Raw genomic sequence first — 24,158 nt, 5'->3', positions numbered from 1 at the left:
GTCCAAGATCAAGTCATCAACAGACTTGGTTTCTGGTTAAGCTCTTGCAACTATTGTAACAATAACAAAACCTACATAGTATTGATAGATTTTAGGTAGCAAGAGAAAAGTGAGGACCAGCCTCCTTAAAGTCATATACTCATTTATTCCTATCACAGTTACCTGATTTTGAGACCCCTCTTACAAAAGAAACAAATAAGAAAAAGGACTCGAAGCTCTAAACAAGTTGTAGTTGTTAATTAAACTCCTCTTTCTGGTCTTTTACTACTTAAGCTATTCACATCTCTCAAGAATTAGCATTAGATTGTGATATTTAAAATACTTTTGCCTGGCACAGTAGTGCATGCCTATAATCTCAGTGATTCCAGAGGTTGAGACAGGCAGATTGCAAGTAAGTTCTAGACTAGCCTCAGCACCCTTGCAAGACCCTCTTTCAAAATGAAAAATTAAAAGGACTGGGGATGTAACTCAGTGGTAAAGTACCTCTGGGTTCAATCTCCAGTACCAAATTTTAAAAAATATATATGTCATATTCATAATAAATTTTTCTCAAATAAAGTACATGCATTTCCATACTTTTTTTTTTTTTTTTTTTTTTTGGTAATGGGGATTTAATCCCTGGGCATTTTATCACTGATCCTACGTCCAGCCCTTTTTGATTTTTTGGACAGTCCTGCCTAGTTGCCTAGAGCCTCACTAAGTTGCTGAAGCTGGCCTTGAACTTGCAATTCTTCTGCCTCAGCCTTCTGAGGGGCTGGAATTATAGGTATGACCATTATACATGGCAAACTTTTGTTTTTAATGAAAAGATAGATTATAGTTAGAAATGAAATTTGAAGCTGGATGCAGTGGCACATACCTGTAATCCCAGCTACTTGGGAAGAAGAGGTAGGAGGATTCAAGGCAGCCCCAGTAATTTAAGAGAGACCTTGTCTCTTAAATTTCAAAAGGCAGTCCCTTACCCCCCCTACCCAAAAAAATAAAATAAAATTTAAATTTGAGGTAGTAAAAAGCATCATAAGAGGCTCTAATTACATGCTTGGCTATACTCTGGGAAATTATATCAGAATTGTATTTTATGAGCCAGTGTCAATATTTGTGATTCCACAAATCTGGGATTAATTGCTCTTGGCCAAAGGTATGCTCTTGAGTTGCTTTCTCCTTACCCATGTGTATTATCTTCCATGATATAAATAAAATGGACCTTGGTGTTGAATTGCTAGTCACCCAAATATATACTACAAGGTTATTTGTACCTGAGAAGGGAGGGGGAAACAGTTTTCAACAACAAAAAAAATATATAAGCACAATCCAGTACAAATTCTAAAACATAAGAATTGTTAAAGGAATTTTGGTAAATTAACTTAATGAGCATTTAAAAATAAATGTTATAAAGATTGTTATCAATAGAAAATAGGTTATTACAGCAAGTTTTAAAAATCAGGAACTTTGGTTACAATTTATTAAATACTACAGTTCAAAAACTTAAGTCTACTTTATATGAATGAATTTAATTATTTTAAAATTTCTGTATCATTACCATGTCTGTGAAATTTATAAAGAGAAAACATGGATAAAGGAAGGAATTTAATATGAAATTTCTACTAATGACTGTATTGCACAATCCAGTCTTCTCTGTTTTAAACTATGTTAAGTAAGTTTTAAAAAATAATAGTTTGCTGTTACATATTATTTTGAGCTCAGAAGTAGACAATCAGTGGGTCCCACTTGCTTCACAAACCGTATTAAAATCATGTATTCACATGTATTTCACTACAAATCTCACAGATAAGGGAACTCCAAGTATCACTGCTTATTATATTTAAAAATTTTTTTTTAATAATGGACTTTTCAGAGCAGTTGTTGGTTTGGTGCAAAACTGAGTGGAAAATATAAAGAAGTATCTGCTAATTAATGATCTTTTTAGTACTAGGGTGTTATAAAACAGAATGTAGAGCTTTGCTTCAAAAATATAAAGATTTTGTTTCGTTTTTGAAGTAATATACAAATAAGTTTTCCTATATAATGCTTATAAATGAATGTCACTAACATAGTCATGAAATAAAGGTGACTAGTAAGATGGTGTATTTTAGACTACATAGTAATCTACATGAAAATATTTTGCTATTTCACATTATCCTCTAATTCTGGAGAATGACTCTTGATTCTCTACCCACTTGATTCTTAACATTATATTAATCTCTATAGCCCCCCACAATGTAAAGATGTAGTAATTTGACTACTATTCCAGTAGTATCAGGGTGTTATGTTTTTATTTATGTATATGTGTGCTGGGGTTTGAACTCAGTGCCTTGTGCATCAGCACTATTACTGAGCTACACCCACTGACTGTGGACATGGATTTTTAAATGTTAATTGGTTTAATAATATTTTAAAAATAGGCCCTATTACTTTAATACTCTTTTCCTAAAGCATGTTCTCTTGGTCACTTGTGGCTAAAAATATAGACTGGGTAGCTAGAATACTACTAATTCATTTACTCAATCCTTGGGATTCTTAAATCCAAGATGTATGGGCCAGTATGGTAAGGGTCTCCTGGCTAGTAGGCTGCCTTCCTGCTGTGCCTTCCTGTGATAGAGGGATAGTTGGAGCTAGTTCTCTGTTGTCTCTTATTATAAGGCACTAATCCCATCAGACCAGCGCTTTACCCTCATATTCTCATCTAACCCTAATTACATTTGAATTCAAAGTTTTCATCTTCAAATATATCACATAGAAAAAGGCAAGGACTAACATGAATTTGTGGGGCGTATACAAATATCCATTTCATAACACACATCCAATAAACTGTATGACATCTAAATTTTGTAAGAATTTTCACTGTTAAAGGTTTTGCAAATTCTGTAGAAACATTGCTTTTGATATAAAATTTAGGCCATATGCTGATTCACTTGGCAAGCACTTGCCTACTATGCATGAGACTTTGGTTCAGTACCCAGCCTTTAAATTTTTTTTTCTTTTTTAGGCTATAAAAGTTACAATTGGGCATACTTACATATATTTTATGATCTTAGTATAGTTGGCCCTCTGTGTCCATGGTTTCCATATCCATAGATTCAATTGATTTTTGACAAATATTTCTGGATCAAAAATAGAGGAAAAGTAGTATCTGTATTGAATATGTATAGGCTTTTTCTTCTCATTATTCACTAAACAAAACAGTAGAACAGCTCTTTACATAGCATTTACATGTATTAGGTGTTAGAAGTAATCAAGATATGATTTAAAGTATATGGAAGATGCTGGGTGCAGTGGTGCATGCCTATAATTCCAGCTATTTGGGAAACTGAGGCAGGAGGATCACAAGTTCAAGGCTACTCTAAGCAACTTAACAAGACCCTATTGCAAAATAAAAAGAACTAGGATTGTAGTCACTGGCTTTAACTGTCAATACCACTACACACACACACAATACATATATATGAAATAATTTTAAGGTTGCAAAAATAGTACAGACAGTTCCCATGTATTCTTTACTCAGCTTTCTCAGTGTTAAATCTTATATAACCAATTTTACATTCATTAAAACTAAGACATTTCATTCAATATTATCATCTAAACCACAAAGTTTGGAATAAAGCACAGAATGGAAAACTTAAAAACACATATTAGGGCTGGGGAGATAGCTCAGTCGGTAGAGGCCCTGGGATCGATCCCCAGCACCACACACACACACACAAAAATTGTCATATATGCTCTTTATTTCTCTGATTATTCCAAAACCTACTTTCATGTTGTATTATTAAATAATCAGAAATGAGCTTTACTGTGACTTCTTTTTCTTTTCTTTTTTTTAACTTTGTGATCTTAATTCACTTAAAAGTGCTGAGTATTGTGTTAAGATTTTGTTATGTTGGGCTGGGTCGTGGCTCAGTGGTAGAGCCACTTGCCTCACACGTCTGAGGCACTGGGTTCAATTCTCAGCACCACATAAAAAAATAAGTATATGTACATATATATATATATATATGTATGTATATAAAACAAAGACATCATTTGGGGAGGGAAAAAAAAGATTTTGTTATGTTGTCAGTAATAATGGCCAGAACCAGTGGTATGTGCTTGTAATCCCAGCACTTGGGAGACTGAGGTGGGAGAATCACTTGAGTCCAGGAGTTAAAGACAAGAACACTGGGCTGGGGATAGCTCAGTTGGTAGAGTGCTTGCCTTACAAAGTTCTTCAGTTCGGTTCCCAGCACCACAAAAAACAAAACAAAACAACAACAACAATAACAACAACAACAAAAAAGACAAGATACTGTTTCCAATAAATAAATAAATAAATAAGTATTAATGGTATTCATTTTTTAAAATGTTTTATGTATACTTGTGTTGCCATCATAGATTTAAATTTTACATGATTTTACTCAGTTGTCTTTAAGAAGGGACCTGAACACATGAACATGAATACTTTATTACTTAATCAGAAATGCATAAGCTAAGTAGGATCTCATTTTGGTTTTGATTTGCATTTCCCTAATGACTAAGGATGTTGAACATCCTTTCTTTCACTTATTGGCCATTCGTATATTTTCTTTGGAGAAATGTCTGTCCTTTACTCCCTTCTTGCCCTCTCCCCACTTTCTCTTACCTCCCCTTCTCCCCTGCCCCTATCTTTCCTTGCTTTCCTTTCCTTTCTGAAAGGGTCTAGATATTAAACCCTTATCAGATATATGATTTGCAAATATTTTCTCCCATCCTATAGACTGCCTGTTTACTTTCTTGTTAATGTCCTTTGCACAAAAGTTTTTCAGTTTCAGTGAAGTTCAGGTTACATTTTTTGTTTCTTGCTCATGATTATGTTGTCATATCTAAAAATCTGCCAAGTCTGAGGTCATGAAGATTTATCCCTATGTTTTCTACTAAGAATTTGTGATTTTAGCTTTTAGATCTTTGATCCACTGTTAGTTTACTTTTGTATAGGATTTCAGTTAACAGTTCAATTTCATTCTTTTGTTTAGGGAAATCCACTTATCCCCATTTGTTGTAGAGACTGTCCTTGCCCCATTGAATGGTCTTGGTGTCTTCGTCCAAAATCTGTTGACTAGCCACATGTATGGAGCACACCTGTAGCCTCAGCCACTTGGCCAAACCCTTTTCAAAATAAAACCAAAAAGGGTTGGGAAATGTTGCTCAGTGGTGAAGCACCCCTGGGTTCAGTCCCTGGCACCAAAATAAATAAATAAATAAATAAATAAATAAATAAATAAATAAATAAATAAATAAATAAAATAAAGTCTATTAACTATAGATAAATGGGATTATTGCTGGACTCTAAATTCTTTTCAGTTGATCTGTATGTCTGTCATAGCAGTATTAAACCTCTTGGTAACTGTAAGCTTTGCAGTACATTCTGAAACACAGAAGTATGAGTCTTAAAATTTTGTTCTTTTTCAAAACTATTTTGACTCGTTCATTTAAATTTATAGGTAAATTTTAAAATGACCTCGTCAGTGTTTGCAAAAGTGGAAGGAAGTATTTTGATAGGGTTTGTGTTGAATTTGTAGTTTAAATTGTGGAATAGTACTATCTTAACTGTGTCTTTACATTTATTCGGGTCTTTTCAGATTTCTTTGAGCAATGTTTTTTTTTTTTTTTTTTTTTCCAATGTACAGTTCTTTCATGTCCTTGATTAGATTTATTCATTTAGATGCCTATTATGAATGGATTTTTAAGAAACTTCTTTTTAAGGTTATTTACTGACATATGATAATAAAACTGATTTGAAGTCTGGGCACACTGGTATACACGTGTAATTCCAGCTGCTCATGAGACTAAGGCAGGAGGGCCTGAAGTTCAAGGCTAGCCTTAAGCAACTTAGGGAAACCCTGTCTCAAAAATGAAAAATTTTTAAAGGGCTGGGGATGTAACTGAGTGGTAGCCCTTGGGTTGAATCCCAAGTACTGCTAGAAAAGAAGGAAGGAAAAAATAAAAGCTGAGAATTTTCTGTGTGTTTTAAAATTTCCTAAATTTATTACCTCTAGTAGCTTTCTTTTGGATTCTTTGGGATTTTCCATGTGTAGGATTGTGTCATCTGTCAATAGAGATGATTTTACCTCTTCATTTCAATTCATATTCCTTGTATTTCTTGTCTAATTGCCCTGAGCAGAAACATTGTTAGACTGGGCCTGTTGGCCCATACCTGTAATCCCAGTGACCCCAGAGGCTGAGGCAGGATCAAAAGTTTGAAGCCAGCCTTTACAACTTAGTGTGAGACATTGTCTTAAAATAAAAATAAAAGAGGGCCTGGGGGTATAGCTCAGTGGTAGAGTACCCTTGGTTAAATCCCCAGTACCATGAATGAATGAAAGAAAAAGTAAAAACTGTTAAATAGCAGTAGTGAAAGTGAGTGTCTTTTTCTTGTTCTGATCTTAAGAAGAAAGCTTTTATTCTTTACATTGAATAGGATGTTAACTGTAGTTTTTTACAAGTGCTCCTTTTTATGTTAAGATAGTTTCCTTCTGTTCACAGTTGAAATTTGTCAAATGCATTGTCTGTATTAATTAAAACACTTACCTGTTTTGGGGAGGGATGTTGGAGAGCAAACCTAGGGGTCTCTCTTTTGCATTCTAGGCAAGTACTGTACCACTGAACTATATCCCTGTCACTATTTATTGTATTTTGAGTCAGGGTCTCTGTAAATTGCCTGTACTGACCTCAAACTTTCCATCCTTCTGCCTTATCCTCTCTGGATTACAGGCATGTGCCACACCCTGGCTAAGATGCCCATTTTTTAATGTGTCATTTCTAAATGCATATCTGTTCATGTCATTCCATGACCAGAATTTTTACTTATACACATTTTAAATTCTAAACCAAGTAATATATTATTCTGATTTTTGTGCTGTTTTTGCTGTTTGGCTCTGTTTTTTGTACTACATTTTTTTTTTGGTGGTGTTGGGGATTGAACCCAAGGCCTTATGTTTGCTAGGCAAGCACTCTACCATCAGAGCTATATCCCCAGCCCTGTTTTTTACTTCTGTAGTCTTCTTCAGCAAAATTAGAATGTTCATGTTAGAGTAGGTAGAATAATGAATCTCCCAAATGCCAACATCCTAATCCCTCAAAATCTTTAAATATATTACATGTCAAGGGGTAATTAAGGTAGCTAATAAGCTGACTTTAAAATAGCAGAATTATTCGAGATTATCTGGGATGTCTAATTAATCACAAGAGTTCTTATTAGTAGACACAGAAGGCAGAAAATGAATTATAGGAAATGTGATTCTAGAAGAAAAGCCAAGAAAAATAAAACATTGCTTTGAAGGTAGAGAAAGGCACTAAGGGAAAAGGGTAGTCTCTCTCTTTTTTTAAATATGGAATGTTTTGCTTCACAAATTGGCCTGTAAGAAAATGAACTTGTTTTACACCATGAATTTTATGACAATTGGTTACAGTAGCTATAAAAAACAAATACAAGTACCAAAACATTTTACCATTTATTGTGGCTTATTTCTCCAAACTCATGTCTAAAAGTTCCCTTATTTTTTTAAAATTGTATTTGTTATTACATACTCATCCCACATCCTTATAAGTACAAATCCATCTACTTTACCTCCCAAACTTTTCCTCTGCCCAAGCATACTTTGTTTATTCCTTTGGGACCTACATCTAATACAAAGTCTTAGAATATAGTATTGGACATTTATTTTATTAAAATTTTTTATTCTATTAAAATCATTCCATCTTTATTAATGATGACATTTATATAAATATATGTTTTGAGTGTCTATCTTACCATTGAATAGTACTTTGTATTGCCCTTTGTGTGCAATCCATATGTGTTGAATTAATCAGAATGTAATTGTGGATTAGGTCCTATAATTTACATTTGTGAAACTAATTAGAATAATTATAGTGGTGAGTTCTTGTAACCCTATATTTAGGAAGTATTATGTTTGACTTTTTCTTTTTTTCCTTCATAGTTTGTTTCAGAAGGATGGCACTACAGGTGTTTAAGAAATATGTTTTGGCGATTGGTCCAAATTAATCTTTATAATACTAGAAAAAAAAGTTTTCTCCCTTAATTAATAGTAAGCAAGTTCTTCAGAACAAAGGAAACTTAAACAGAACTGATAAGTCTTTTTGTATAGCACTTTTGGGATATTTAATAAATATGATATTTGTGTTTTGTAGAATGGAGATGTATGCATTTCAATTCTTCATCCACCTGTAGATGACCCACAGAGTGGAGAACTGCCCTCTGAAAGGTGGAATCCTACTCAGAATGTGAGGTAAGGTGTTAAAATAAGAAAAATGACTTTTTAAATTTTTTTCTTAAGTTGTAGATGAACATAATACCTTTATTTTATTTATTCATTTTATGTGGTGCTGAGGATCCAACCCAGTGCTTCACACGTACAAGGCATGCACTGTACCACTGAGCCTGATCCCAGTCTTGTTCTGGTTTTTGAGATGGACTCTGACGCTGTGTTACTCAGGCTGACCTTCAGCTGTGCTTAAGCAATCCTACCTCAGCATTCCAAGAAGTTACTAGGATTACTGTTAAATAGTTACAAACTACTTGCATAATGGTCTTTTTTTGTGTTTGAGAGGCCCATTTTTCCTTTTTTTGCCTCTAGTTAAATAAGATTTACATATCATTTTTTAAGGTATGCAAAAGAATCTATCCTGTTTTGGGTTGTTTATCTTCAGTTAGAACTTTAAGAAGTATGTATGCATCATTTCAAAATGTTTTTATTTACTGAGGAATAATGCATGTGATATCATTTACCTGTGTTCACTGTGGAGGAATTTTTCAAGTGTGAATTCTTTCTCTTACATTATTATAAATTTTACCTTGCTTCTTTGACCCCCGTGTTTTCATATTTGGATTGTTTGTTTCTTTAATATTCTTATTACTTTTTGCAGACAGATCTTAGACTTTACAAACTCAAAACTGAGTTTTTATATATGACTAATTTTTTTTAAAGTTGTAAATGAACACAATACCTTTATTTTTTTTGTTTATTTTTATGTGGTGCTCTACCACTGAGCCTCAACCCCAGCCCCGTATGTGGCTTTACAAAGTTTTCTTTATCTGGTGCCTTCTGTTTGTTTTATATGCGTGTGTATGTATGTATGTTTCTTCTGATATTTCATATGATTTCCCTTTTGACTACCCATCTCTTGATTGATTATTTATCTAGATTGATATTTCATCATCTCTTTTTTAGAATAGTAGATTATGTATAGGGGATGGTCATATGCCCTTCAGAAATTGTGAAAACAAATTACACTATTGGTCTTAAGTATTTTTTTTAATTATCATTTATACAATTAAAAAATAATTTAATTGTATGGTGTAGTATGCATGAGGTCCTGGGTTCATACCCCAGCATCCCCTGCCAACACACATACTTTTTTTTCCCCTTTATACTCAAATTTCTATCTCACTACCCCCACTGAGGTCCTAGTACTTGAAACTTCAGTGTTTGGTAGCCTCATACTATTTATCTTGTAATGCTTCTCTGCACCAAAAATCTTTATGTGGCGCTGGGATTGTGGCTCAGTGGTAGAGTCCTTGCCTAACACGTGTGAGGCACTGGGTTCGATTCTCATCACCCTATATAAATAAATAAATAAACAAATAAATAAATTGTCCACTGATAACTAAAAATTTTTATATACTTTTAAAAATCTTTATGTAAAGTTTTTTTTACTTGCTACTAACATTAACACTGAATGTTAAACTAATTCTATATTGAGTTATTGCCATTATCATTAACATACTGGTGATTAAAAACAGTATATTACAATTCGATGATACCTTTTTAAATAAATGTTGAAAGTTCTTTTTCTCTATCTCGCTTTTTGTTTATTTATTTTTGCTGTTCTAGAGGGCATTAGGTCTGCTAGGCAAATACTCTATCACTGTTGTATACCTTCAGCCTCAGGAAATACATTTCTTAATCAGACATTTGTTTTCTGTTAGTTCATAGATCCATGAATAATTTATATGGTTCTAGAATGTGGGAATGTATGGCTTCTATTTTATTTACATATACATGCATACTAATGTATATTAGAAGAGAAGGATCAAGAATTCTTATTTATATTTCACAATGGAATAATGTTTTAAAATAAAAATTTTAGGACATAAACTAAATGTTTTCTGTTCTTTTTAAGTTATTTGGCAAAAAATCTTACAGCATTCTATTTTTTTTAAAGCTTTCTTGAAATATAATTCTACAATTTAAAGGGTTTTTTTAGTATACCTACAGATTTGTGCCAATACCACAATCAACATTAGAACTTTTTCATTACCCTCAAAAGAGATCTGTACACTATTACTGTTCATTACTGCCTAATTCTCTCAGCCCTAGGAAACCACCAATCTGCTTTCTGTTTCTGTGGATTTGCCTATTCTAGACATTTCATAAGGTTGCAAACATAATATGTGTTATTTTGTGACTGATCCGTTTTATTTAGTATAATCTTTTCAAGGTCTGTTAATGCTATGGCATGTATCAATACTTAACTTAGTTATCTGTGTGTCTCTGTGTGTGTGTGTGTGTGTTGCTTGGGATTCAACCTAGGTCCTTGTGCATGTGAGGCAAGCACTCTACCAACTGAGCTGTAGACGCAACCCAACTCTTTTTTTTTTTTTTTTTTTTTTTTTTTTTTAAATGATACTGGGGATTGAACTTAGGACCTCCTGAATGCTGGACAGGTACTCAATCACTGAACTACATCCTTAGCTTGCTTCATTCCTTTTTATGACCCATGAACTTCCTAGTCAGTTATTGGTCCGTTGTTATTAGCCAGAGAAATTCCACTACTTAAGAATAGCTCCCCCTCCATTTTCTCTCTCTCCTCCTCTTGCTCCCCCCCATACACACTCTCTCCTCCCTCTTCTCTCTCTCTCTCTCTCTCACACACACACACACACACACACACACACACACACCCCTGCAGGGAGACACTCTGCCTGTCTGCTTAATAAAATCTCTTGTGTGAGTTCCCGCATCCAGAGTGGTTTCTGGGTACTTTTAGTCCTTTCTTCTTAGGCAACTCCTTTTAAAATTTTTATTTTGGTGGTCCAGATATTAGACTCAGTGCCCAGTGGTACTCCACCACTGAACTCCATCACCAGCTCTTTTTTTGTTTGTCTGTCTTTTACTTTACTTACATAATCGGCGTGCTTAATCTTTTCTTTCTAGCTTTAAATTTTTTTCTTAGTATGAAGATATAGTTCAGTGGTAGAGATCTTGCTTAGCATATCCAGTTCCATAGGTTCTATGTCCAGCAGTGCAATAATAAAATTCTTGTTTTACCGTCAGCATTATAAGATTTTGGTCTATGTTGTTCTATAGCATTATTCTAATTTATTCTTATTTCTACTGTTAAGTGGATTCACTGCTTTCTGCCAATTCTTTTATCTTTCTGACCTATTATCTAGCTAACTTCTGCAAAAATAGTTAGTGGTAGCCAACATTGAGTCCTTTTATGTTCAGAATGTTTTGTGTATGTGCCTGTGTTTGTTTTGCAGTACTGGGGATAGAACCCAGGACCTTGCACATGCTTAGTAGGCACCCTTATCGCTGAGCTACATGTCCAGCCTGTTTTGCCATTATACTTTTTTTTTTGGTACCGGGGATTACCAGGGGTGCTCAACCATTGAGACACATCCCCAGCCCGTTTTATTTTTTATTTTGAAACAAGATGTTGCTAAATTGCTTATGGCCTTGCTAAATTGCTGAGGTTACCCTCTAATTTGTATTTCTGCTTCCACCTTCTGAATTGCTGGGATTATAAGTGTGCCTCATGGAGCCCAGTGTCATTATACTTTAAATGACCATTTTGGCATAAGATTTCAGAATCAAAATATCTTTTTTCGATAATATTATAGGTGTTAATCTGTGTTGATTGTTGATGTGAAAAAGCTTGGCTACCCTGTTCCCATCCCTTCCACCCCACACAGGTGACCCATATTTGTGGAATCAGTTTTTTTCTAGGTCCTTTCTGCCATCTGTCACTATTACAGGCTGAATTGTTTTCCCAAAAAAAGATATGTTGAAGTCTTTAACTTTTACAGTGTGACCTTACTTAGAAATAAGTTAGTTGCACATGTAATTAATTAAAATGAGACTGCGATATGGAAGTATGGACCCTTTTTGCAGGGAGAGTGTACTTAGGATTGAAACCAGGGGAACTTTACCACTGAGCTACATCCTCATCCTCGACCGCACCCCCTTCTTTCCTTTATTTTGAGACAGGGCCTGGCTAAATTGCTAAGGCCGGTTTTGAACTCTCCATCCTCCTGCTTCAGCCTCCTGAGACTCTGGGATTACAGGCATGCACCAGCCTGACCAATAAGGATGGGTCTTTAATCAAGTATGATTTGTGTTCATTAAGAAGAAGACAAAGTAGGCTCACGGTGGGGACAAGCTTTATGGCAACAAAGGCATGGAGGCAGACCTTGGAGTGATGCATCTAGAAGCTTGGGAACTGTCCTCAAAGAGGGTACTGGTAGCCTTGGAGATAGCCCACTTCCTTATTGGTTTTAGAGAGCTGATATATACTACTCAAGGCCAAAAGGGTGGGGTTGTACTTTGGGCCCAGAGAACAGTGTGTGCAGCCCCAGGGATTATTCTCAGGCCTTGAGAGATAATTGAATTTACCCTGCTAGGTTTGGACCTGTTTGTGACCTACAATTTCTTTTTTCTGATTTCTTCCTTTTATAAGAGACGAATTTATACTGTGCCTGTTCAACCATTATATATATATATATATTTAGCTAAAATGACTTTAATATTCCAGCATATATAGATCAGTCACTCACTCTTTCATTGCAGTTACCATTGTATTTTAGAAGTAGATAATTTATCATTTGATCTCACAGGGTTACAGATAGAAAGGAATTTTGCCCTAGGTTGAATCATACCCTAGTTCTTACCCATAAGTTATTTCAGATGATGAGATTTGGAACATTGCATTGATGGTATTTAGATGCAAATTTGGGACTCAAATTTAATGCCAAAAGTGTTAAGAATTTTGAGAACTTGGTACCAGTAAAAGTATTTTGCATGTAGGAAGAACGTGATTTTTGGAGAGCTAGCAGGTGGACTATTATGGGGTTGAATTGTGTCCCCAAAAAGATGATTATGTTGAAGTCCTAACTATTAGTACCTCAGAATGTGATTTTATTTGGAAATAGTCTAATTGTAGATATTATTCCTTAAAATACATACTAGAGTAGAATAGGTCCATAATCCAATACGGACCTTTTTTTTTTTAATTTATTTTTATTGTAAACAAATGGGATACATGTTGTTTCTGTTTGTACATGGAGTAACAGCATACCATTTGCATAATCATACATTTACATAGGGTAATGATGTTTGATTCATCCTGTTATTCCCCCCCCACCCCTCTCACCACTCTTTTTCCTCTATTTATACAGTCCCTCCTTCTTCCATTCTTGCCCCGCTCCCACCCCCCATTATGTGTCATCATCCGCTTATCAGTGAGATCATTCGCCCTTTGGATTTTTGAGATTGGCCTATCTCACTTAGCATGATATTCTCCAATTTCATCCATTTGCTTGCGAATGCCATAATTTTATTATTCTTTATAGCTGAGTAATATTCCATTGTATATATATATACCACAGTTTCTTTATCCATTCATCAATTGAAGGACATCTAGGTTGGTTCCACAGTCTGGCTATTGTGAATTGAGCAGCTATGAACATTGATGTGGCTGTATCTCTGTAGTATGCTGATTTTAAGTCCTTTGGATATAGGCCGAGGAGTGGGATAGCTGGATCAAATGGTGGGTCCATTCCAAGTTTTCTAAGGAATCTCCACACTGCTTTCTAGAGTGGCTGCACTAATTTGCAGCCCCACCAGCAATGTATGAGTGTACCTTTTTCCCCACATCCTCTCTAACACCTACTGTTGCTTGTATTCTTGATAATCGCCATTCTAATTGGGGTGAGATGGAATCTTAGTGTAGTTTTGATTTGCATTTCTCTTATTACTAAAGATGGTGAACATTTTTTTCATATGTTTGTTGATTGCTTGTAGATCTTCTTCTGTGAAGTGTCTGTTCATATCCTTAGCCCATTTGTTGATTGGGTTATTTGTATTCTTGGTGTAGAGTTTTTTGTGTTCTTTATGGATTCTGGAAATTAGTGCTCTATCTCAAGTATGAGTGGCAAAGATATTCTCTCACTCTGTAGGCTCTCTCTTTGCATTGCTAATAGTTTCCTTTGCTGAGAGAAAGCTATTTAGTTTGAATCTATTCCAGTTATTGATTCTTGCTTTTATTTCTTGTTCTGTGGGAGTCCTGTTAAGGAAATCTGATCCTAATCCAACAAGTTGAAGATTTGGACCTACTTTTTCTTCTATAAGATGCAGGGTCTCTGGTCTGATTTCAAGGTCCTTGATCCATTGTGAGTTGATTTTTGTGCAGGGTGAGAGATAGGGGTTTAGTTTCATTCTGTTGCATATGAATTTCCAGTTTTCCCAGCACCATTTGTTGAAGAGGCTATCTTTTCTCCATTGCATATTTTTGGCACCTTTGTCTAGTGTGAGAAAATTGTATTTATTTGGGTTTGTGTCCATGTCCTCTATTCTGTACCATTGATCTACCTGTCTATTTTGGTGCCAGTACCATGCCGTTTTTGTTACTATTGCTTTGTAGTCTAGTTGAAGTTCTGGCATTGCGATACCCCCTGTTTCATTCTTCCTGCTAAGGATTGCTTCAGCTATTCTGGGTTTCTTATTCTTCCAGATGAATTTCATGATTGCTTGCTCTATTTCTGTAAGGTACGTCATTGGGATTTTCATTGGAATTGCATTGAATCTGGTAGTATGGCCATTTTGACAATATTAACTCTGCCTATCCAAGAACATGGGAGATCTTTCCATCTCTAAGGTCTTCCTCAATTTCTTTCTTCAATGTTTTGAAGTTTTCATTGTAGAGATCTTTTACCTCTTTGGTTAGATTGATTCCCAAGTATTTTATATTTTTTGAGGCTATTGCAAATGGAGTTGTTTTCCTCATTTCCCTTTCAGCTGTTTCGTCGCTTGCGTATAAAAATCCTTTAGATTTATGCGTGTTGATTTTATAGCCTGCTATTTTGCTGAATTCATTGATGAGGTCTAGAAGTTTTCTGGAGGAGGTTTTTGGATCCTCTAAATATAGAATCATGTCATCCGCAAATAGTGACAGCTTAAGTTCCTCTTTTCCTATTCATATCCCTTTAATTTCTTTAGTCTGCCTAATTGCTCTGGCTGGAGTTTCGAGGACATTGTTGAATAGAAGTCGTGAAAGAGGACATCCCTGTCTTGTTCCCGTTTTTAAAGGGAATGGTTTCAGTTTTTCTCCATTAAGAATGTTGGCCATGGGCTTAGCATAAATAGCCTTTACAATGTTCAGGTATGTTCCTACTATCCCTATTTTTTCTAGTGTTTTGAGCATGAAGGGGTGTTGTATTTTGTCGACCGCTTTTTCTGCGTCAGTTGAAATAACCATATGATTCTTATCGTTAAGTCTATTAACAATGACGGATTACGTTTACTGATTTACGGATGTTAAACCATCCTTGCATTCCAGGGATGAACCCCACTTGATCGTGGTGCACAATTTTCTTAATATGTTTTTGGATATGGTTTGCCGATATTTTGTTAAGGATCTTTGCATCTATATTCATCAAGGATATTGGTCTAAAATTTTCTTTCCTTGATGTGTCTTTGCCTGGTTTGGATATGAGGGTGATATTAGCTTCATAGAATGAGTTCGGTAGGGTACCCTCATTTTCTATTTCCTGGAATACCTTGAGAAGTATTGGAATGAGTTCTTCTTTGAAGGTCTTTTAGAACTCGGCTGAGAATCCATCTGGTCCTGGACTTTTCTTGGATGGTAGATTTTTAATGGCTTCTTCTATTTCATTGCTTGATATTGATCTGTTTAAATTGTGTATGTCCTCCTGGTTCAGTTTGGGAGGACCATATGTCTCTAGAAATTTGTCAATGTCTTCAGTAGTTTCTATTTTGTTGGAATACAGATTTTCAAAGTAGCTTCTCATTATGTTCTGTATCTCAGTGGTGTCTGTCGTGATATTTCCTTTTTCATCACGAATTTTAGTAATTTGAGTTTTCTCTCTCTTTCTCTTTGTTAGTGTGGCTAAGGGTTTGTCTATTTTGTTTACTTTTTCAAAGAACCAACTTTTTGTTTTGTCAATTTTTTGAATTGTTTCTTTTGTTTCAATTTCATTGATTTCAGCTCTGATTTTAATGATTTCCTGTCTTCTACTACTTTTGCTGTTATTCTGTTATTCTTTTTCTAGGGCTTTGAGCTGTAATGTTAGGTCATTTAGTTGTTGACTTTTCATTGTTTTCTGGAATGCGCTCCATGCAATGAATTTTCCTCTTAGTAACGCTTTCATAGTGTCCCAGAGATTTTGATATGTTGTATCATCGTTCTCATTGACCTCTAAGAATTTTTTTATCTCCTCCCTGATGTTTATTGTTATCCATGTTTCATTCAAATAGCATATTATTTAGTCTCCAGGTGTTGGAGTAATTTCTGTTTTGTATTTTGTCATTGATTTCTATTCTCAGTCCATCATGATCTGATAGAACACAAGGCAGTATCTCTATTTTTTTGCATTTCCTAAGGGCTGCTTTGTGGCATAATATATGGTCTATTTTCGAGAAGGTTACATGTGCTGCTGAGAAGAAAGTGAATCCGCTCATTGATGGATGGAATATTCTATATATGTCTATTAAGTCTAGGTTATTGATTGTGTTATTGAGTTCTATGGTTTCTTTGGTTGGATTTTGTTTGGAAGATCTATCTAGTGGTGACAGGAGTGCATTAAAGTCACCCAGAATTATTGTGTTGTGGTCTATGTGATTCCTGAAATTGAGAAGGATTTGTTTGATGTACAGGGATGCACCACTGTTTGGGGCATAAATATTTACTATTTAACGTTATGTCTTCCTGATTTATGGTTCCCTTAAGCAGCATGAAATGTCCTTCTTTATCCATTCTGACTAACTTTGGCTTGAAGTCCATTTTACTTGATGTAAGGATGGAAACCCCTGCTTTTTTACTGAGTCAATGTGCGTGGTATATTTTTTCCCATCCTTTCACCTTTAGTCTGTGGATGTCTTTTTCTATGAGATGAATCTCTTGCAGGCAGCATATTGTTGGGTCTTTCTTTTTAATTCATTCTGCCAGTCTATGTCTTTTGATTGATGAGTTTAGGCCATTAACGTTCAGGGTTATTATTGAGATATGATTTGTATTCCCAGTCATTTGGCTTATTTGTGGTTATTAAGTTGGCTTGGTTTCTCCTTTGAGTGGTTTTTCTCTAAGGTAGTTCCTCCCTTTGCTGACCTCCATTGTTGTTTTTCATTTCCTCCTCATGGAATATTTTGTTGAGAACATTCTGTAGTGCAGGCTTTCTATTTGTAAAGTCTTTTTCTTTTGTTTATCATGGAAGGATTTTATTTCATCTTCAAATCTGAAGGTTAGTTTTGTTGGGTATAGGATTCTTGGTTGGCAACCATGTTCTTTCAGAGCTTGAAATATGTTGTTCTAGGCCCTTCTAGCTTTTAGAGTCTGGGTTGAGAAGTCAGCTGCTATCCGTATTGGTCTCCCCCTATATGTAATCTGATACTTTTCTCTCGCGGCCTTCAAAATCCTATCTTTATTTTGAATGTTAGGCATTTTCATTATAATGTGCCTTGGTGTGGATCTGTTGTGATTTTGTGCATTTGTTGTTCTGTAAGGCTCTTGTATTTGATTTTCCATTTCGTTCTTCAGGTTTGGGAAATTTTCTGATACTACTTCATTGAGTAGGTTGTTCATTCCTTTGGTTTGTATCTCTGTGCCTTCCTCAATCCCAATAATTCTTAAATTTAGTCTTTTCATGATGGTCCCATAGTTCTTGGAGATTCTGTTCATGATTTTTTACCATCTTCTCTGTTTGGGCATCTTTATTTTCAAGATTAAATATTTTGTCTTCATTGTCTGAGGTTCTGTCTTCCAAGTGGTCTAGTCTTTTGGTGATGCTTTCCATTGAGTTTTTTATTTGGTTCATTGTTTCCTTCATTTCAAGGATTTCCGTTTTTTTTTTTTTTTTTTTTTTTTTTTGAGAATCTCTATCTCTTTGTTGAAATGATCTTTTGCTTCCTGCAGTTGCTCTTTCAGCTTATTGGTATTATCATTCATTGCCTGCATTTGCTCTCTTATCTCATCCTTTGCTTCTCGAATCATCTTAATATGTATAATCTGAAGTCCTTTTCTGACATTTCTTCTAACATACTGTCATTGGATTCTATTAATATAGAATCTAGATTTGTTTGGATCATTTTCTTCCCTTGTTTTTTCATGTTGTTCGTGTATCTTCCCCTCTAGCAGTGCAGATCTCTGGGGTATTGCCGATTTCCCCCTATAGGCTTATAGTGGCCCTATAGGTTTCCAAAACCCTTTCTTTAAGGCGAGATCAATATTAGCAGTGCCCCATTCATGCACTATGCAATCCTAGACCAAATAGCCCCTATGAGGACAATAACAAAATTGTCATAATAAACAGAATGAGTTCAAATATTATCTTCAGTAAAACAAAAAGATTTGTAATAAGGTTTGCAGTTTCTAATGGAGGACAAAGAGGATGCAGAGGGATGTAGAATGTGGCTGTTAATGGGATAAGAAAAGAATATACAGAAGTTCTAGATAATAAAAAGTGTGAGAGTGTAATCAAAAGAAATTGGATGTTAGCATGCAAAAAAGAAAGAAAGAGACTCTGAGGGAACAGGTAAACAAAAGGAAAAGAGAGCAAGAAAAGTAAAGAAATAAAAACTTAAATTTTTTCAATAAGGAGCAAAAAGAAAATATACAGTATAACAGTCATATAGTAATGAAACCTCCCAGTGTTCAGTAGCCTGATGCATGAGAGGTACCTGACACCAACAGGCGTTTTGGGATGGGTTTTGCCTCACCTAAAGATCGGAGCTATGGCTTCCAGGATTATCCAAGATGGCCGCTCTGGCTTCGAAATGTTTTGGCAAATGGGGAGCTGCAGCTCAGGGTGTGGCCGTGGTCAGCAGGAGGTCCTGGAGGTCGGGTGTGTTTGGTGTGGTTGTGGGTTCCTGGAGGCCGTTTGCAATCAGTTGGTCTGGGGTCCCGGTGATAGGGCGCAGTCAGTTGGTCTGGGGGTCCTGGCGGCATGGAGCAGTCAGTCGATGTGAAGGCTCCAGAGGCAGGGAGTGATTGGTTGGGCTTAGGGATCCTGGAGATGGGGCTCAGTCAGTCTGCTCAGGGGTCCTACGGGGCCTGGCTGTTGTCTCAAAATGGTGGCAGCCACATGTAATCAAACCTGCAGGTACTGTCACAGTGAACTTCCAGGCAACAGCAGGCAGCTGGTGCTCCACTGGTGGTTGGCGATCAATTTGCTGACTGTTGTCCGACAATCGGGAGGTGAACCTCGTGCGTTGGGTGATGGATAGGTGTAAGGCAGGCGATGGACAGGCGAGAGGCAGGCAAATGGCGGATGATAGGTGTCTGACAGTGAGCAGTCTGCACTCAATAAAGGCGTTGATATGCTGGCAGACTGCAGGTGGTCACAGCAGACAAATGCGGTAAACAGCAGGGGATCGATAAGCAGCAAAAAGTGCCTCACCAAGAAACAGATATCCTCTGCTTGAAACCGGAGTTATGGAGCGACAAGGAACGCAGCCTCCCTCTAGTCCGCCATCTTGGATCTCTCCCCAATATGAACTTTTTAAAGAAGAGAAGACAGCCTCAAAAAGAGGAGTCCTAAAGAAAAGACATGCACAAGGACAAGCTGACCATGTGACAATGGAGGCATCACAGGCATTTCTCTCTCTCCCCTTTTTAATACCTTTATTTATTTATTTGTTTGTATATGGTGCTGAGGCTCGAACCCAGTGCCTCACACATGCTAGGCACGCAGTCTGCCTCTGAGCTACAACTGCAGCCCCTCTCTATTGTTTCGACTGTTGCTTTAGAAAGTTTGGTTACCATTTACCATCCTTTGCCACCCAGCATAGATGACATAATTTTTTCTTTTTGTTTCATTTTGTGAGAGCTTTTCTGAACTATATTTGTGGATTCAGTTTTTCATTGGATCCTTTCTGCCCCTGATGTTATAAACTCCCAAAAGATATGGTGCAGTAATAACTCCCAGTACCTTGGAGTGCAGAGATTGGAGGAATGGATTTACAAGCCAAGGAATTGTTAAGTATTGATGGCAAACACCAGAAGCTAAAAGTATAAAGAAATGATTGTTCCCTACATGTTTCATGGAGAATATGGCCTGGCCCCACCAACACTTTGTTTTTGAACTATTCTCCAGAACTGAGACAGTAAGTTGCTGTTGTTTTTAAGCCATCCAGTTTGTGGTCCTTTGTTATGGCATCTCTAGGCAAGTAATACAGCTGTCCAAAGCAGGAGTTTACTTTACAGCTCAACTCAAGTTCATATTTTCTAACTCCTTGTGAATCTAACTGTTAGGGCCTATCTTTAAAGTTTAATAAATCCTTGATATGCCAGAGCATCAGTTAGAACATACTTTTCTGGTATTGAGTCATCTCTTAATTTCTGTCACCCTTTCTAGTTTAGTTGTGTTAAATGCATAAGTTAGCCTTCTATGTCTGTGGATTCAAACAACTGATCAAAAATATTTTGGGGAAAAAAAAAACAATGCATCTTTATTAAATAGGGACAGACTTTTTTTCTCTTATAATTCCCTAAACCATACAGTAAAGCAACTTTTGCATAACATTTACATTACATTAAATATTATAAAATCCTAGAGATGATTTAAAGTATAAGAGAGAATGTGCATAGGTTATATGCAAATGTATGCCATTTTATGTAAGAGATAATACAAACCATAATACAAACCATAGACACTAATGGATGATAAGACTTTTTAAAATGTTACCTGGCATTTCTATGTGTAGCAGAATAGAGTATGTTTTCATTCCACTATGTTCTCCCTTTCTTCCTGTGCTTTTAGTAATGTTATTTCCCCAAGTTAGTCTTTGGTTCATTTAATGTAATAGTACTTTGTGTTCTATAGTTCAGATTTAGGTCTCAGTGTTTGATTTCTCAATACTTTGCTTATTTGTGGACTGCCTAATAAAATCCCAAACTTCATTTTCTTTACCCTTCTCTGAATCTTGAATTGGTCTCTTCAGATGTCAGCAATGCCATGTGTGAAGCTAGAAATTTGCTTTATGGTAGTCTAAATTTTGCAAGTCTGGTATTAGTATGGGTGCATTTGTATATATATAAATGATTAAGGAATTTTGCACTATTTTCCATTATTTCTCTGATTACATGTGAGGTCGCCCTTTTTGAAATGGTTTTGTATGACCTGAATCTTTTTAAAGGAATGTACATTTAACCACATTGTATTCATGCTAATATTGGTTTGCTTGTTTTGAGATAGAATCTCATATCTTTCCTACGCTGATCTGAAACTGGGCTTAAATGGTCCTCTCATCTTAGTTTCCCAAATGCTAGGAATAAGGATGTTCTTCACTGTACTGGGCACTTATATTAACAGATTTCTGCATGAGACAGGAAAACTCATCTTACGCTTTAATTATGAAATGTTAATTTTAGATTATTTTTAGAGATCTTGGTTTCATATTTGTCTCATTATTTTGGGTAATAATAAGTAATAATTATGTGTCTCTTGTCTAAATATTGTCTTAATATTTCTTTTACATTTTATTCTTTTTATGACAGATCCTTTTATAATTTATTTTTTTTCTTAAATGAAGAATTAGGAATAGTTTTTGAAGTAAGAGATGGACTTGTAACTGTGGTATGTCGGGGCTTTATATTCTTAAAACTTAAAACATTAGGTTTTATTGGAATTTATTTCTAATGATTTAACATTTTTGATTGTGTTATCTAAAAGTTAAGAATAATACCTACCTTAGTTGGTTACTGAAAAAAGTAAATGAATAATGCATGTAAAGCCACTAGAATGGTGTCTGTTATCTAAAGAACTGTAGTCATTGCTATTTTTCATGTGATTTTTTTGGTTGTTCAAATGTGAAGTAATCATTTACTATATATTAGCAAAGGATAAGTTTCTTAATTCCTCAAATTAATTTCATTTGACTGTTGGGAAACAGTTGCTAAATGCCTATATCACAAACAGTTCACAGAATATAACTTGGTTGCTAAATGCATGAAAATAACTAAGGTAATTTTTTCAACATTTTATTTTAGATATTCTATAATATAAATTATACTTTAAAAAATAAAGTACCATGTAGCAAATGATGCATGCACACACACACACACACACACACACACACACACACACGAACACATCTTAAAACTAATAATTGGCTTTAAGTAAATATTAAAAGTTATAAGTACTCTATATCCCAGGGACTTGGGAGGCTGAAGCAGGACAACCACAAATTAGAGGTCAATCTGGACAACTTAGTGAGACCCTGTCTCAAAATTTAAAAAAAAAAAAAAAAATTTTTTTTTCAATGAAAAGGGATGTAGCTCTGTAGTAAAGTGTCCTTGGGTTCAATCCCTAGTACTGTAAAAAAAAAAAAAAATTTAAAGAATAAAAGTTCTGAATTTTATTTATTCCTCTTTAAGTTTATTCAAGAACGTGCTTAAGATAGGATATTAAGAACATGCCTTCAGAAGTAATTTAAGTACTTTTTTTGCAGTACTGGGGATTGAACCCAGGCTCATTCTGCCAAGGACCTACATCCCCAGCCCTTTAAATTTTTTTTGAGACAGATCCTTCTCAATTTTTAAATTACCAAGGCTGACCTCCAACTTCGGATCCTTCTACTTCAACCCCCATATCACTGAGATTACAGATGTGCCTGCCACACCACATCTGACAGCCAGTTTATTTTGACAGTATTATTTAACAAGTAGTCCACAGTGGTCTCCCACTACTCCCTCATGTCTCTGGTTTTACTTTCTGTAGTTTCTGTTACCCACAGTCAGCCATGGTCTGAAAACATTAAATGGAAAATTCCTAAGTTTTAAACTGCACCCCATTCTGTGTAATAACCACTTCCTCTTGCCTGGGATGTGAGTCATTCTTTGTTAAGTGTATCCAGGCTGTCTATGCTACTTACCTGTTAGTCACTTACTAATACTATTTGTTGTAGTATCAGTTGTTGTGTTGGGGAATTGCACCACTTGTGCTAATTTGTGAATTAAATTTTGTCATAGGTATATATGTATAGGAAAAACTGTATATATCTAGGGTTTTTTGTACTACCTGCAGTTTCAAGTATCCACTGGGGGGGTCTTGGAATATAACCTCTCAGGTAGTCAGCTTTTTCACAGCTGTGACCAAAGACCTGACAAAAATAATTGTAGAGGAGGAAAAGTTTGTGTCTCATGACTTCATAGGTCTCAGTCCATAGATGATGACTCCATTGGTCTGTACTCTGTGGCAGAACATCATGGTTGAAGAGTGTGTTAGAGGAAAGTGACATGGCCACCGGGAATCAGACAAAGAGAGAGAGATTTGTCCTGTCACCAAGGACAACACATATGCCCAAAGACTCACTCTCAGTGACCTATCTCCTTTAGCCACACCCTACCTGCGCATTTAATCCTTATAGGAGATTAATGCTCTGATTGGGTTAAGGTTCTTAGAACTCAGATCATTTCACTATGAATTTTCTTACATTGTATTACACATGAGCTTTTGCTGGGACACCTCATGTATAAACCATTAACCCCCAAGGATAAGGGGGAGATTGTATGAAAGATTTATTGAAAATTTTTGGTAGATTTGTTGAAAATTTGGACCAAAAGAAAAAAAAAAAGGCAGGTTGTCTTTTGAGTACGATTATAGTACTTATTTTCCAGTCAGTGGTAACCCCTGAGCTCTATAGGATTATCTAAGATACTAGTAATTCTAATTTTTGTTTTGTTTTGCAGTGCTGGATATTGAAGCTAATGATACATTACAGCTAAGCTACATCCCCAGCCCTTTTTATTTTTTAGTTTGAGACAGGGTTAGATTGTCCAGGCCGGCCTCTAATTTGTGATAATCCTGCTTCAGCTTTGACAGTTTGCTGGGATTATAGGCATGCATCACCATGCCCAGCTTGATTCTTTGTGGAAGTTGAATGTTGAATGCAATA

The 24,158-nt window shown here is 35.6% G+C and overlaps 1 protein-coding gene across 1 annotated transcript in view; it reads left to right on the top strand.

Moving 5' to 3' along the window:
- Ube2r2 (ubiquitin conjugating enzyme E2 R2) overlaps window positions 1-24,158 on the top strand; it is a 101,021-nt gene that overhangs the window by 64,245 nt on the left and 12,618 nt on the right. Inside the window, exon 3 of the mRNA XM_047525226.1 lies at window positions 8,158-8,255. Within this exon, the coding sequence (XP_047381182.1) occupies window positions 8,158-8,255 (98 nt within the window). The remainder of the gene's footprint in view (window positions 1-8,157; window positions 8,256-24,158) is intronic.

This window comes from Sciurus carolinensis, chromosome 14 (genome assembly GCF_902686445.1).
Source record: "Sciurus carolinensis chromosome 14, mSciCar1.2, whole genome shotgun sequence".
In the NCBI taxonomy this organism is placed as follows: domain Eukaryota; kingdom Metazoa; phylum Chordata; class Mammalia; order Rodentia; family Sciuridae; genus Sciurus; species Sciurus carolinensis.
Note: the sequence above shows the minus strand (reverse complement) of the source record. Positions and strands in the feature narration are given on the sequence as shown.